The following is a 17974-nucleotide window of genomic DNA, read 5'->3' as shown; positions in this document are numbered from 1 at the left end:
AGAAGGCAAAAAGGGTCATAAACAGGAATGCAATCAGAAATAGAGCCGCTCAGAAGGCTCACGAAAATGTGGAGGCAATACTGTGCAAAGAGTAAAACAAACAGAGGGGTATAAATACAGATATAGACAAAGAGGTGCAGGTGATGATAATTAGAACTCGGGGGAGCCACTCCTAGGAAGTGGCTCCGGGTTGGCTGATGGAGTGCACGCGGGAGTGACAGGTGTGTCAGGGGGATTGTGGGAAGTGGAGTCCTGAGTGTTAGGTGAGCCCGGGAGCGTGACAATTACACTGTAAATCAGTGAGCATTACCATTACTTTTAATCGCTTAATTTTAATTGCATCTAATTGTCTCACCAGTAGCAGGCTGCTAATATCAGAATGAAAGAGAAATTAATCTCATGCCAAAATACTGTTAATCATACTAACTGCAAATTTGAAAATTTATATTTGGGACATATGACACATCGGCCTCGTCAATGTAGGCCTTTACAAAATATAACATTTGTGTGTTGATGCAGTTGCATTAGAATAGAACCTGAATGCATAAGCAAAGCCACGCGTGTAAACTGTAGATCATGATGAATCTGTACATGAATCTGTATTCGGGCAGTGGGCATGTGCCTTCCTAAACCACCATGCAATGGAGTAGTAAGGCATCTCCTTCCCTCTACTAGCCCAGGGTGGTGCCTTGAGCAAGCACTAGCAACCCCTCGCTCCCCCTGGTCAGGGTTACACCCCAAGACTGGACTCGGCAGACTGTGTGGAGGAGACCACCTGATGGTTTAATGGGGAGAAAGGCGGACCCAGCAAAGCTTTTTATTTTTTAGCACAATCAGGGCACAGTGCAACACATAGATCACTGTTGGCCATCCACTGCATACTGACCTAGCTCCAAACCTTTTGATTCTGTCTTGCCCTCGAACCCAGTTAAGTTGGGAAGAGAGATTGATATTGATGGCTGTGCAACTCCCCTTCACTCTAATCCAAGTCACACACACAGAAGTCATTACTTCAAATTCAAATTAAAGTCCTGTGGTGATAGGCAAGTGGTGAAGCAGCAGGTGTGGAAACACTGGAAGCTGTGGAAACACTGGGAGCTGTAGTCATGAACCTGCACACAGGCGGCCGAGGGCAAAGGGTCTCTCTCTGCTGGAACAAAGCAGCAGTGGAGTTCGGCAGCCCCCTGGGTGTCTGAATAGCCACGTTTAGGATTCGATCTGCTCACCTCCATGGATGAAAGGAATAGAAACGATGCCCCAAACATAGACTGCTTCACCTCATCCTGGCCAACACAGCACAGCTGCCGGGGATCCCACCCAGCAGTCAAAAAGCAACAAATAAGAAAATAAATAAGATAATTACTGATATATCTGATGAATTTGCACAAGTTTTTTCATGATGAAATTAAGTTTATTCATCTGTAGTCAAACTAATTAAAACTGCTGACCATGAACACTGTGTAAAAACATTTAAATGAGGAAGATATGCATTTTCCAATTGAACAAATTATTTATATTTGGCAGACTGAAAAGTAGCATCATAGGAAGTCAGAAAAATGCAGTGTGGAAAGAAATCACTGCTGGGGTCAAGAGCATTTCCATCAACAATCAAAGTACAGCTGATGGTTCAATATTTAACTTCTACATCCATGATATATAGAGCCGACATTTTATCCTCTATAAAAGTAGTCGAATATAATCGCTTATATCAGAAATCTTTACATCTCAGTGAAGAAAAAAGGGTCAGATCTCAAACTGGCCACCAAAAATTAAATAGTTGTGGAGATTTTTGTTGTTGTTGTTGTTGTTGAAATATATATACACATTTTAATGAAATTTCAGTTTAATCAGAGCCAGGCATCAGTGATTTTCAGTCTTCAGCTAGACAAACCGGCCTGGAGGCCCAGAGAGCCAGGAAACCCTGAGCTGAGAGACAGACAGAGAGAGAGAAAAAGTAAGTGTCCTCCGCTCCCTGTGCTGCCACACCATCAACCTGGACGCTTTGGGAGACAAAAGCAAATTAATAACCACTTGTCCCTCTCCATAAAAAAATCCCTGCACTCCTCACAACCCCTCTCACAACTTACAGATGTGTCGAGGTCTTCTAAAAGAACCAGATGTGCTCTTGCCGAGATTTAATTACTGGCAAAGCTCTTGTTTAAATAGGTGACTCAATAATCCTGTAACCCGTCAAACATCAAATTGGTGAACCGAACCATTGCTTTTAATTATGGCACCAATAGCAAGTAGGCTATCTCAGAATGAAAGAGAAAATAATCTGATGCCAAAACAACTGTTCATCCTGTTCACTGCAAAAAAATTGTGTTTGGGATATACGACACATAGGTCTAGTCAATCTCGGACTTTAGAAAATATGAAATTTGTGTGTTGATGCAGTTGCATGAGAAAAGAACCTGAATGCAAAACCAAAGACACTCGTGTAGAATGTAGATCATGATCACCGAAAACTTCTGTGAGACTGAGCGAATATAAAGGACAATGTGTTGGTAAAACAGGACTTAACAGTTGGTGTGAGGTTCAAGATATGGTTCATGAAAAAGTCATTTGATGAGAGAGAGAGAGAGAGAGAGAGAGAGAGAGAGCAGTGAGGTGTCAGTGAGATTTGCATGAACAGGACGGAATCGTTTCATTTCTCCCAGAATAGAGCAGAAACTTCACCAGATGTTCAACTTCCTTCAGTCAAACTCACTGAAGCACAAAACACAGCACTGAATCTACAGCTAATCACACTCTCTCATCACACTGATCATCACTATTAACTCCAATAAAAGAACAGACAACGTCCAAAATTCAGCTTTATTTCAGCACAAACTACAGGAAGAGCAACAGGACAGTGAAGAGAGGAAAGACAGAAATGTCAGCATTGTGTAGAATTGAAACTCTATTGTAGATGGATCATAAGCAGCTCCATGTTAAACTCTATCTTGGATCCACTAGCCTTCACACTGACTCTTTCTGAACGTGACTGGATGATTGACGTTGTTATGGGAGACCGTGCAGCTGAACTCCTCCCCCTTTTCCCAGAGGTCTTTGCTGAGGGTCAGGGTGCTGCTGCGGCTGTAACGGCCGTTCTTCTCTACTTCTGCGCTGCTCAGAACCCCGTTCTTCACCTCTGAGCCGTCCACTGTCCAGCTCACCAGCGCCCCCTGTGGAGAGTAGCCAGACAGCAGGCAGAGCAGCGAGGCCGATCCCTCAGACAGCTGCAGAGGGGACGGAGGGAGCAGAGACACGGAGGGAGACACTGTGGAACCCGCTGGAGAGGAGAAACACACAAACACATCATACACACCTCATTCACACACAATTAGAAATGAGGATGAAATATTTCTGCAACTTTGTGGAACTGACTGATCTTACAGAGGAATTAAGTCGAATAAAGTCTGACTTCATGACTGAGTTTCATTCACTACTTTATTATGTGACATCAGTTTCAGTGCAGCAACAAAACAAACATGTTCCACTCTGTAATTTATCTGGGAAAATAATTTTAGAACAAGTTTTATTACTTTATAGTTCAAACCTTCAGCACATTTAACTGCAGCAAATACAAATGTAGCTGATGACAGAAATATTCATCGTTTAACACAAACACACACAGCAGCTTTCATCTGGATTTTACATCAGCACACAGTCACTATATTTATTAAATGTTTATTATAGAGTAACTGCAGAGTTATTGCATGTTGAATTTATCGCAAGTGTGTAATTATTACATATTTAACATCAATAATTGTGTATTTGTTGAATGTTTACGAACATTGATATGGGATCTGTTCTGATACTGAAATGTATTCCTCATAAGAGGATAATAACACACAATAAAATCAATTACACAATTATAAACATAAATAATCTGTTCACTTTAAGTTGATTTATACTTTACTTTGTGAAGCCTGAAATTAATTTCTTGGTAAAAGAAGAAAACACACTTACTGTTCACGATGAGTTTGGAGCCTCCACCAAAAGTCCTCCACAGTGATACATTCTAATGAAACCGTCGTACAAAAACCTCCATCACACTGCAGTACACACACACACACACACACACACACACACACACACACACACACACTTTGCATTATCAGTCCATGCTTCAGTGCTCTGCGAGTGTTTATAGCCCTGTGACTTTAACACTTCATGACTGAGAGCTGCTGCTCAGCAACTTCACCCACAGCAACCATGACTTTGATCAGCGTCTTCATCTGCACACTGGCCCTCTGGACTCAAGGTGAGAGTTTAACATCAACTCACAACCTCACACACTTCATTTCATACGAATTCTACACCACTTTAGAGCTTACAAACACAATCTATGTTTCTCTTCAGGATCCAGAGGTCAGGTGACTGTGACTCAGACTCCTTCAGTGCAAACTGTTGCTCCAGGAAACACAGTCACCATCAACTGTAGAACCAGTAGCAGAGTGTATAGTGGTATCGGTCTCGCCTGGTACCTGCAGAAACCTGGAGAAGCTCCTAAACTCCTGATCTACTATATTACTACCTTACAGTCAGGGATTCCAGCTCGTTTCAGCGGCAGTGGATCGAATACTGACTTCACTCTGACCATCAGTGGAGTCCAGACTGAAGATGCAGGAGATTACTACTGTCAGAGTTTCCATTATATCAGTGGTATCGATGTGTTCACACAGTGTTAGAGCGTCGTACAAAAACCTGGGTCAGTGAGAGTGCACAGAGAAGCACTGCTGCAGCTGGGAGCGACTGCAGGTGCTGAGGGGGAGGATGTGATACAGCACAATGACACACACTGTGGACGAGAGAAAACACACCACACTAACTCACTAATACACACACATCTGTGAGAGGAGTCCACCTTTCTCAGCTGTGGACAGACAAACAAAGTCCTGATCATTCTGATTCACTGCTTACTAATTATCTTTATCCCATTTTACACAGTTAAGTATTTATTACAGTTATAATTTGTTGCATATATGATTTACTGTCTTACAGTATTATCAAGTTCATATTTTATTATAATAACTTTATCCATCCATTGTCTGTAGCTGCTTAAGCCTCACTCACAACCCGCCGTACGAGCTGCTACGGGCGGTCTACTGTAAAAAATCTGGCAAAATTATGCTTGAGACTTGCGCGACACTTGCATGTGTTCAGCTCAGTAGAAGGTTGCAGACTGCCCGTGGAGACTTTTGGTTCTGCACATGCAAGTTCTACAGGTCCTGCGACAAATCAAGAACACATACACTACGTACGAAGAAGACCACCTGTTTTTTGCTGTTGCTGTTTTTATTTGAGTATATGTTAATTTACCATGCAAACGTCAAATAATAAAACATGAGTATAAGGGAATAACGCATTTTATTACACTGTAAAAAATCCCAACTAAATAGCCCAACAGTTTGAGCACTGAAACACACTTTGACTCCGAGCTGCTGTCCTGCTCCGACTCCTGCTGAGTGGTGGGACGGGGTGTCGGGATGTCGTTGTCCTCATCACTGAGCATGGCACAATGGCCTGACAGCGATGATGGGATTGCAATGTCCTCACTTCTGGGCATCGTTACCTGAAACGTACATGAAACTCAGCATATATAATATTAATTCCATAAGCATATAGATACTGAATGAATGTTTAAAGCGTGTGTATTTACCTGTGAAAATCCCTCTGGCGGGCTGCTGTGCCTTCTGCCGGCTTGAAGGCAAACTTCTCCCTGTCCGTGCAGGGCTCGCCGGTGCTGCTACCATCATCATCACATTCTTCCTCCTCCTCCCCCTCTGCTGTTTCAGGCTGGGTTACTTCACTTTTGCTCGCTTCTTCTTGGGTCCCATTTTCTAAACTTTAAACTGAATTTTTTAAAAATTTTCCCACAAAATATCCAATGTTCTTCAGCCGAAAGACAGATGCAGAATGCTGCAGACATGCTGGTTTTATACCCACTCCTGGCTTGCATCACACGCAAGTTATGAGTGATTGTAACGTGTTAATCACACGTGTCACACACGCTTCACAAGTGCGGCCCGAACTCATAGTGCAGGAAACTGCTAAAATGGAAGTCACACGCTCTGAACAGACACTGATCACGTGCATCAGACATACGCTTTCCACGGCCTAATGGTGCAAGTTTTCCCACACCTCGGGGAAGTCAGGTGTGCAACCTGTACTTGACAAGTGCTTTGCCCGTACTCCACCCCCAAACTTTACCCCGGACTCACCACGACCCTGCGGCACAGCTTCAAGCTACCAAACCCTGCAACCCGTGCGTGTCCAAAACACTTATGGTGGGTTGTGAGTGAGGCTTTATCCTGTACAGGGTCGCAGGCAAGCTGGAGCCTATCCCAGCTGACTATGGGTGAGAGGCGGGGTACACCCTGGACAAGTCGCCAGGCCATCGCAGGGCTAAGCTGCACTATTAATTATTAAAACGCATTAATAGTCTTGTAGAGTGCTCGCGGACCACTCGTGACTTTCCTGATAACCTTCCAGTTACAAGTTTCGGACAATCAACACACAAGGAATACAAAATAAAATGCAGATGATCTACTCACCAAACGCTGAAACTAATTGATTAAGAAGCAGATTTTTCCTCTGATGATGTTAAGGGAAGAGGATCTCTTCTCTTGGATTTCTAACAGTGATGAGATTCACAAACGATTCGGATCTTCTTCGGGACGAAACATAAATGACTCGATCGAGCGAATCGATACAGACGCTGCATTTGTTGAGTTCATGCACACGTAATGGTTTGAGGAAAGTTCATACTTTAATTTCATGCAGCATGAAAGTGTGATTATTGTTTACAATTTGAAAACAGGAATACAGATAAGGTTTCCGTAGTTTCTGAAGAATCAAGAGTGAATCAAGTAAATTGATTCACACGCATACGAGTTTGTTCTAAAGAATCGATTCAGTGAAGTTTTCGTTGAGATTAAAATGCACAATATACAGAATGTCCGTATTTTATACGGATTTGATTCAATAAACATAGTATACGGGCGTACAAATAAAGTTATACGGATTCTTTTTAACAAAAAAAACTTCAATGTTTATTTAGAGCTATAATCAATTCCCACGATGATAAAAGAGCACATAACATTCACACTTTGTGGGTTTTTTTTGTCAAACATTGAAGCTTTGTATTCATTCTTAAAGTTTATTATTATTAATATTGCATAAAAAGTAACTGGGATATATCATTGTTAAATATCATTCAAATTTTAGGTAAATCATTTTAATTTGCATCTTATAAGGATTTTATAAGGGAAATAAGGATTTTGGAAGTTGGTTATACAGGTTTGACTGACCAAAGGTTTGACATTTATGCCCACCAGGAACACAGTTCTGACTGTTCATGTCCAGAGTACTGATTTGTTGTTTCATTATTTTGTGCATATCCAGTAATGCCTTATATAAATGCTAAAACAATTAAAGATACATTACACAGCTCCCAGAGATTGCTGGATGAGGATAAATCAAAACTGAGCCGGCCAAATTGTCTAGAATTTGTGTAGAATGCTAAACCACATCCAATCCCGTGGGTTTTTTTTCTCGGGCTCCGGGTACCTTAATACAATAATACAATTAATATAATACAATTAATATAATACAATTAATATAATACAATTTTCCCCCCATGGTGGCTGCACGAAGGAATCAAAGATTAAAAGCGCGCTCTTCCCGTGACAGCTCTTTCACTTCACGAGGATCGCCGTCCTGTAAACAAATTACGAGGTTTACCAGTCTTCCCGTGGCTCTACCAGCCCCGTCACGTCCCGTAAACAAGAGTCTAAAAAGTCTACGAGGTTCCCCAAAATGTCCCGTGCCTCTACACGAGGTTTACCAACCTGAATTGGGTCTCTTTTCTTTTTTGAAATTACTACCAACCAGGCGGAAGTCTAACCAATCAAATTATACATTAAAATTAAAATAATTTACTCACCTGGTTGGCAGTATCCCACTTCTGACACCAAATTGTTGGGTTTCACCCAGAAAGAGACCCCGATTCCTTCATGAGCCCCCTCGGATCCGGGATGAATGATCAGGTCGAGAGAAACAGACAAGGGAACACCAGAGAGTTCACATGCCAGTTTATTCACACAGTCACTTCGTCAGAGATGAAAGATTACAAACACCTTTTATAACAAATCATAATCTCTCCAAACGGCTATTGTGTCTGTCAAATGTGTGTGTTTGTATGTGACCTCAGAGAGGGGTGTGTGTGTGTGTGTGTGTGTGTGTGTGTCTATGGGAGGGTGTGAGTGAGTGACATCATATTGATATCTGTGTCTATGTGCTAGGTCAGCAAATCACATCTTAATTCCATATGTATGTGTGTGTGAATGAAACCTTCAATCATAAGCAAAATAATATTTCAGCAATTCAGCAATTTCATTTACGCACGTCAAAGCGCGTGAGATGTTTTTACAACAATGTTTTAAACAAAGACTATGTTTGGTCTAACAAAGAAGTGTTCTTCTCCACTGGACGAAGGTCAGGCTACACAGGAACAGTTTAAAATCACTGCCATAGTATATGCAATAGTCCAAAATAATAAAGGATCTTAAAAAGCTCTAAAATATACTATAAGTAATATATACTATAATATATACTATAATAATATATACTATAACTGTACTATAAAAATATAATATAAGAGTCTTAACTCTTTGTTCAGCAATAAGGCTACCATTACATCCAACATTAAAGTGTGTGTGGGTCGATCTGACATCAAAACAGGCGTCATTCAGACACATCTCTGATCAAAAATACACATTTCATAAACAAAATGTTCCCAAACAATGTTCAGCCGAGACAGAAGGTCATTTTTAACTGAACCTTAAGTTAATCCTTAATTTTCTCACCATTTTAATAATAATACTTATAAGAATAATACTTATATAAACCTAACATGCTACGCTATATTATGCTATGCTATGTTATGTTGTTATGTGGGGCGGCACGGTGGTGTAGTGGTTAGCGCTGTTGCCTCACAGCAAGAAAGTCCGGGTTCGAGCCCCGGGGCCGGCGAGGGCCTTTCTGTGTGGAGTTTGCATGTTCTCCCCGTGTCCGCATGGGTTTCCTCCGGGTGCTCCGGTTTCCCCCACAGTCCAAAGACATGCAGGTTAGGTTAACTGGTGACTCTAAATTGAGCGTAGGTGTGAATGTGAGTGTGAATGGTTGTCTGTGTCTATGTGTCAGCCCTGTGATGACCTGGCGACTTGTCCAGGGTGTACCCCGCCTTTCACCCATAGTCAGCTGGGATAGGCTCCAGCTTGCCTGCGACCCTGTAGAACAGGATAAAGCTGCTAGAGATAATGAGATGAGATGTTATGTTATGCTATGTTGTGTGACGCTGTTATGCTATGCCATGCTGTAATGTTATGCTATGTTATGCCATTGTGTTATGCTATGTTATGCCATGCTATGCTATGCCATGCTATGCTGTTATGCTATGCTATGTTATGCCATACTATGCTGTTATGCTATGCTATGTTATGCCATGCTATGCTGCTGTTTTATGCTATAACATGCTATACTGTTATGTTATGCTATGCCATGCTATGTTGTTGTGTTATGCTATAACATGCTATGCTATGTTGTGTTATGCTATATGTTATGCTATGTTATGTTATGCTATGTAATGTTATGCTATAACATGCTATGCTGTTGTGCTATGCCACGCTATGTTGTGTTATGCTATAACATGCTATGCTATGTTCTGCTATGCTGTGTTATGCTATGTTATGTTATGCTATGCCGTGTTATGCCATGCTATGTTGTTGTGTTATGCTATGCTATGCTATGCTATGCCATGCTATGTTGTTATGCTATGCTATGTTGTTATGCTATGCTATGTTGTTATGCTATGCCATGCTATGTTATGTTATGCTATGCCATGCCATGCTATGCTATGTTGTGTAAGGTTATAAAATAAAGTTAGAAAACAAATTATGATTTCTCTCATGTTTTGACTGTGATATAAAACTGAACCAGACGTTTAAAACGGTGCTGTTTAGGGCACTAACCGCTGTCAGGAGCGCTGTTCCTCAGAGCATTCAAAGCCTCTCGGGTTCTGTTTCTTCTTCCGTCCAGGTCTACAGTCTACAAAACGCTCAGTAAATAAAAACCAGTTTAGACTCAAAATCATAATTAACATCCACACTATGGCTCTTACCTGCTGTTTATCAGCGAGAACATCTTCAGCAGCGACTTCTACATCAATCACAGAGCCGGCCCGTGGCATAGGCAATGTAGGCAAATGCTAAGGGCGCTGCGTCCATCCATGGGCGCAGAAACGGGGGGAGAAAAATTATGACTTCCACTATTCTGAAAACGAGTCAGCATTATAATGTCTTAGCCTAATTTAATTGTACAGCAAAGCATGTAGTCAGGGTGCGATTTGTCAAAAAAAGCGGGGTGTGGTGGTGGTTGTTAATCATGAAACAATAAGCGCTCAACAGTGGTTCGCCCTGTCTATAGTGTGTCTTCGGGCGCGCAAGTCTCTGTTTTGGCCATGTAATAGCCTAAGTGTTGTTGGCTAAAGAGTGTTTTTGCATAACGTAGATAACTGACATAGATCTGTTGCTTGTTTTGAATATGGCTGCACTTGGAGCAGTCTGTCGGTGTCGTTGAACAGTCCGGGCTGAAGTAAAGGTCTTTTATACACCGAACACGTTTCGCAGCGAGATATTCCAATGGTGCCTGGCACTTTTTTTTTTTTAATAAAACAAAGTTGCTTTGTTGATCTGTGTTCTCATTAAAATGACAGTTTAGCAGCTCATTCAAGCAACCATGTTGCGAAGAGCTTCCTGGAGGAAAATATAATAAACGCTCAAATCAGTTATCATATGATGATGTTGTAGATGACTTTGCTGCAAGAAAGACTAGGAGGGTAAAGCTGTAGCAGGTTATGTGAGATTGAGGACGCGCTGGTGTTGTTCAAGTTCAACTTTTATTGTCGGTTTCCTCACATGCACCAGTCATACAAAGGAGCTGAAATTACGTTTTTCACTCTCCCATACGGGGACAGAGACAGGACAGACATCAAAGTGCTGAGAAAAAAAAATAGGAAAGCAGCACAACATATCAACATATAGTAAACTAGTATTTCCTTTGTACTATATTCAATATCAACATATACACATATAGTTACATATCAGCAGTTTTTCCCCTGTTCTCCATTTAGTTTAAGAGTTGAAGTTGAAGGCAGTACCAAAAAACACCACTAGAGGTCTTTTTAATATCACAATTTTATATATTTTTTATTTTTATTTAAATCCTTGTATTTTTCATGCACACTGGTTTCTTTAATATCTTATTTTGTGCAATGCCTTATTTATATTGCATTTACGAATTACAACACTTGTTTACATTTTTTATTTTAGGAGTACTGTAAATGTAATACTTAATGTAAGCCATTTATATATTCAGTTCATATTTCGTATTTGTTTCTTTAATTCAGTATTAAATATTTTGAATGTGCAATTTCTTTATTTAATGCCTTTAATTAAGTATTTTGAACGTGCAATTTTTTTGTTTAAATAAAAGAATGTTTTAAGACACAGGGAGAACATGCAAACTCCGCACAGAAAGGCCCTCGCCGGCCCCGGGGCTCGAACCCAGACCTTCTTGCTGTGAGGCGACAGCACTAACCACTACACCACCGTGCCGCCCTTGACGTGTCATTCTTTAATAAATAAAAAACATGTAACCATTGGCAGATTGCTGTGGTATGAGAGGAATAAAACATTTTGGAACACGCTGTTACAGGAAAATAATCAATTTCAGGGTAGTAACAGTAACTCTTCTTCATGATCAGTGATTATTTTCTAATAACGTCACAATGTGGATTGTTTTATTAATTAAGTACAAACAGGATAGCTTACCTTTGAGGAAAGCAATGGCAATGAAAGAAATGAGTTTACATTTGTTCATGAACTGAGGCATTTATTAAGTTTAGAGTTTTCATGATAAATATCACATACAGTGCTTGGTGTGTTTTTTTTCGTAAAATACTTCCAACAGAGACAAACATGAAATATTAAGTATTTATACAGTACTGTCCAAAAGTCTTCAGTACATGTAAAGAAATGCTGTCGACCAAAAATGGCTTTAAAATAATGAAATGAAATTAATTGTTTCAACATTTTAAAAAATACTATAAACAGTAATCAGTAAGTCATAATAAATGAAACAAAGTCAATATTTGGTGTGAGACGCTTTAAAAAATAGTAATCTCAGGTCCAGTTTTATGCAGAAATGAGCTGTGGGTTTTACTGAGCATCTTCCAGAACCAGCCACAGTTCTTCTGGACACTTTGAGTGTCACACTCGCGTCTTCATTTTGCAACAAAACCCAGTAGCCTTCATTATGTTTTCTTTTTTCATCTGAAAAGTGCTCTCTTATGGAATATGCTGCTCAGCAGACTTGTAGTACTTGAGTCTGACTCGTGCCCTAATTTTAAGGACTCGTGACATGACTTGGACTCGAGCACTGATGACTCGGCTGATCAGTCGGCTGGTGGGTTTTCAAAAATAATAAATACATCTCATACTGAGCACATTTCCCACATTAATAAATACAAAGTACTTTGTGTCTGCTGCCTCTTTCAGTTCTTTGAAATCACTTTGATTTTTACTTTCTTCTTTCTGAAGACTTTTCTTTCTTTGCCTTTAACTCGTCCTGGAAAGTGAAACATGTTCAGCGTAAGAGAGTAATTGTCTAAATCACGATCGTTAGCATGCTAACTGTTAACAACACTCTCAAACACAAGTGTTGGTGCACTAACTATTAACAAAACCTTTTAAACACGAGCGTTAGCATGCTAACAGTTACTTCCAAACACTAGCATTAGTGTGCTGACATTTAACAAACAACTTTCAAACACTAGTGTTAGGCGCTAACGGTTAACAAAAATCTTCCAAACACCACTGAGCTCTATATAAGATCTGGAGAGCTCAGAGCCTATTCCCTGCTGTAGAGACGAGTGAAGCCATCTGGCCGCCATCTTACCACACACATCGCGTGTCTTTGGCTTATGTGTTAAACCATCGTATCCGATCAAATTTGCCCCCCAAGAAAAGTATTTCCTGACTTTTTTTCCCCTTTCATTACCTCCTCTTGTTTTCTCAACTTCACCCACATTCCTTATCATTAAAACAGCACTGAATCTCTCCTGTGACATGTTATAAGGTTGGAGATACAGAGCAGGGCATCTGAGACCATTCCTCTTTCCACAATCTCTCCAGATCATCCAGGGTTCTCGGCCCTCTCTTGTGCTCTCTCCTCTTCAGCTCAGCCCACAGGTTCAGGTCAGGGGACTGAGATGGCAGGGCAAAAGCATGATTCTGTGCTCACAGAACCATTTTCGTGTTGATATGGATATCGGATTATTGTCCTGCTGGAAGATCTAATGATAACTTGGTTTAGTTTCCTGGCAGAAGCAGCCAGATTCTGATTTAAAATATCCCGGTATTTCATGGAGTCCATGATGCCATGGATGCTAACAAAGTTCCAGGGCCTTTGGAGGAAAAACAGCCCCAAATCATCACAGAACCTCCACCATATTTTACAGTTGGGATCGGGTTCTTTTCATTATAGCCATCCCGCTTTTTACACCAAACCCACTTTGAGTGTTTATTGGCAAGAAAAAAAAAAAAAAACTCCAGTGGGTGCTTAGTATTATGGACATTTATAGATAAATTATGGATCATTTTAGTATTTATAGATAAATAAACTGTATCAAGTAAACAGAAGGAAAGTCACATAAACTTAATGCTTCAGCCTCAATATGACACTAATGTTCCTTTTGGCCATTTCAGCCATTTTTGTGTCTTTACTTTGTCTCTGTAATACTGTTTTATGTATTTTCTATTTTTGAATTTGTAGTTATTGTAAATTGTGAAAACAAACAGGTTTTGCACACAGTTAAATTGGTGTTTGATCAATGTCCTGATGTCCCAATAACAAAAATTTAATTTAAATGTGCATAAATTTCATTGGTGTTTTGATGCCCTGATAAGAAAATGAAATGGAGAAAAGTAAAAGTACGTGTTGTAAATACCCAAAGAAAATAAATACGACCTGTAAAGGAAATATGATTGAATTGCACTTTGTCAGAAAAACATTAGGAATTTATTTTTAATAACTTTTGAACTTTTTCTGATTTGGTGTTGTATCTCCACCCTAAAGATGCACTTAGAAACCGTGAAGATGGCTTTGGACTGCAAATGATACGACCAGTTTTGTTACAAAGGCGTCGGCCTACAACTGCTCTGATAACTTTAGGACTGCAATTACCATGAACAGTCTTACATTCAAGTCTCCATCAGTGAACAGTTGATGACTTCAACAAACAGACTTTATGTTAAAAGGTATAATGAACTTCCTGGTTGCACAATTCCACTTTGACCATATAGCGCACCATTAGAGAAGCAAGTTATTTCTAATTGCACGATCCAAGGTTCCCTTTTGAGTCTGGTTCCCTCCTCATGTCACCTCAGGGTGTTTTTTCTTGCCAACATCACCTCTGGTTTGCTCATTCAAGAAACGTTTATAAATTCATAGATGTAAAATGGATACCTGGAATTTATATATTTCTGTACAGCTGCTTTGTGAAAATGTTCATTGTTAAAAGTGCTAAAGAAATAAAACTGAACTGAAATGAGAGTCAGTAATGCAGGACTTTAGAGACCAAATGCATGGATTTTCTTTCTTCCTTTTAATTATACTGTCATAATCACCAAATCTCTCACAAAAAAAAAATTCACAGGATGAGAAATGAAAGTCTATACACAATTACAGTGTAACAGATTTATTATGAGATAATAATAATAATAATAATAATAATAATAATAATAATAATAATAATAATAAGTGTACCAGAGATTTATTACCAGATTAGAGATTAAATATACTAATGATAATAATAAAAATAGTAATAATGAGAGGAAGAAATTAACAGTAACAGACACATTACGAGATTATAAATTATATATTATATATACACTACTCCTCCTCCTACTACTACTACTAAAAAAAACTCATAATAAAAATAATAAATTAAGTGTAAGAGAGATATTACTGGATTATACATGAAATATACTACTACTAAATTAATAATAACAATAATAAATTAAGTCTAAGAGAAAAATTACTGGAATATAGATTAAATATACTACTAATACTACTACTAAAATAACAATTAAAATAATTAATAAACAGTGTAAAAGATATTTCACTGGATTGTACATTAAATATACTAATAAGAAAAAGAAGAGAAATTGAACTTATATTGCATCTTTTTCAGACCCAAGGTCACTTTACAATTACAATAAAATAAAATAAAATCTCGACATGAGTGCCTGAGAGGGACTTCATCACCCGTACAGTCTTCTGCAGTCTTGCAGGAAAACCAGGCGATGTCGGCGATCTGGGGTGAAACGTGGTGAACCTAGAAGGAAAGAGAAAAAAAATTCAGCTTCACTTTTCAACCACCACAGAAGCATAGCAGGTAACTGGTTCCTCCACAAACATATACTGTAGTTTCGTAATGTTTCACAGTGATTCAGATTAACATCAGTTTCATGAATATGACACCTGACCTGTGATTATGAAGGAGCACATGGACAATATTTAACTGGATGCTTGTTAGCAGTGAATTTCACTGATAGAAATCCACGTGTCTTGTGTAGTAGAGCCCGATGCCTCACCTTAGCACGCTTGCACGGGGGTTCACTATGTGAGCAGGGGCTCTGAGCAGCTTTTCTTTTCCTCCCCCAGCTCAGGTCAGGAGGTGTCTGCATTTCTGGAGGACTGAGGTCCACAAAAGCAGGAGACCCTGTAAAGGAGGCACAAACGCAATCCAAAATCGATCAAATATGGAGAACGGATTGGAGAGAACTAAGAGCGTTTTCACACTTGGGCCAAAAACTTGACCCTGCACCCAGGACCCCATTCTAGACTTCTTGTCTGGGTGAAAGATTTGTTTCGATATAGAAGAAATTCTGTTTTAAATGTGGATCAGCTTTGTGAAATATCAAACAGCTGCCACACACAATGACAAACATGTCAGGGTTTGGATGAAGTGAGTCCCAGACCACCATTTTCAAAAGGACAAGGGATCGGTTCTCTGAAAACAGCTCTCACACTCCACCAAATACACCGAACTCTCAGAGCAAACACTCACATACAGGATCAGTCAAAAGTTTGGACAGTAACGAGTACTGTTAGTGCGTCCAAACTTTTTCACTGGTCCTGTATTTCATGGTGGATCACACTGAGAAGTGTTATCTGCTGGCGTTGTGGATGAAGGTTTAAATGATTTCCTTCCTCGGGCCAATTTCACTGCTAATCTCACACATGGACATGAAGATCCGACAGGACATTTAGGACACTGAGAAACTTCTCTCGTCAAATTTTCACATTAATTTTTACCTTTGGCCGGGAGAACGGCGCACTCTGGCTCCTCGGGCGAAAAGTCGGAATCTTTCTGTAAATAAAGATTAGATATCTCAGTTTATCCCACACTTTATTTATTCATCTTTAATTGTTTTCATTCATATGCATTCTTCAGGTAAATATAACAGGAATCAGGGGGAAAAAAACAGGGGCGTTTTCTCAAAAGGATTAAAGATGTAGATGAAATCAATGCTTCACCTTAAATCGTTTGCAGGGAGGCTGCTCAGCGTCAGCCAAACAGACACTCCCTGGGTGTTTCCTCTTCTGCTGAGGCTTCACACCATCAGGTGATGGATTTTTATTTGTCGCCTCAGCAGCAGGAGACTCTGCAAAGCAGGACACAAACGCAGGAGTGAGAATGCAGTGCAGATAAATTGCAGATGGAATTCTTCTACTTGCTTTTCCTTACATTCATACTCATTCTACTACTGATAGACCTCCTGCAATTTTTATTAATCAAATAATTCATTTTTACTATGAGATGCAAGAATCATTACTTGTCTTGGTGCTCTGTCGTTTCCCCAGCGAGGCCTCTGATTTCTCCTCTTGCCCAGGAACAGGTGATGACTGACCTACAAAAAAAAAAAAAGTGCATGAAGATCATACTGGGCATTAAAACACTGACAATTAGTGAATCTTCACTTGTTTTTTTTTACTTTTAGCCTGAAGACCCAAATGCCATCTGATGATTCTTGGCTTCTTCGGCTTCAAGTCAGGATCCTGGTTTGAGGAAGGGCCTCGCAGGTTCTCCTGTGTGACACAATAAAGAGTGTTAATGACCTTAAACATGGCGGCCGAAAGGGTTGCCATGGGATATGTGACGTCAGTGAAGAACTTCTATACAGATGTTTCCATATTTTAAAGGAAATATATGCATTCAGGTAAAGGACAGAGCAATGAATTATAATTATGAGCATCGTTATATCCTGCTTACCTTGCAGTCCGTGAGCCGAACTCGGCGTCGCCTGTTTGGGCAGCGGTTCTCCATGTAGAATTCACACACAGTCAGGATCCCCTTAGCGGCTCTGCGATGACTGAATGGGCAGCGAAACAAGAACATGTTAAAAACAATTTCCATCATCTTCACAGGGCAGAATCACTGCAGCAGAGCAAACATTCAACATTCACTTGAGAGGTTCTTGACATTTTGTGTATTAAAAAAAGAAAGCTAAACTACTCCGGTGTATGTGGCGTTGTAGAAGAAGTAGCAGTCTTCTTTCAACTCGCTGTGACACACGGCTGTCTCTCTCTGTTCTTCTACAGGATCATTTGACGAATCCGACAGGAACAAGACTCAACTACTCAGGTTTCTAATAATTCTTCTAATTACACTAGATACAAAGCGGAAATGAAAAGATTGGGCTTTAAGGACAAAACATCCCACACAGATCTTCCAGCTGCTGTTTGTGTGACTGAACTAGACTTTAAATATCTGTACCACAGGTTCCTCAGACATCCTCTAACTGTGCCGTCATAAATCTCCAGAAACAACAAGGCAACAAACCATTCAACTCATAAACAC

At 39.9% G+C, this 17974-nt stretch overlaps 1 gene segment (V, D, J or C); it reads right to left on the bottom strand.

Annotated features, from left to right (window-relative positions):
- Nucleotides 1-2947: 2947 nt before the first annotated feature.
- Nucleotides 2948-17974, bottom strand: part of LOC132869689 (immunoglobulin kappa constant-like) — a 114943-nt gene continuing 99916 nt past the window's right edge. Inside the window, 1 exon segment of the C gene segment in view lies at nt 2948-3274. Within this exon segment, the coding sequence occupies nt 2955-3274 (320 nt within the window).

The sequence above is a fragment of the Neoarius graeffei genome, chromosome 21, assembly GCF_027579695.1.
Source record: "Neoarius graeffei isolate fNeoGra1 chromosome 21, fNeoGra1.pri, whole genome shotgun sequence".
Taxonomy (NCBI): Eukaryota; Metazoa; Chordata; class Actinopteri; order Siluriformes; family Ariidae; genus Neoarius; species Neoarius graeffei.
The sequence above is the reverse complement of the archived record's forward strand: the minus strand, read 5'-3'. Positions and strand labels throughout refer to the sequence as shown.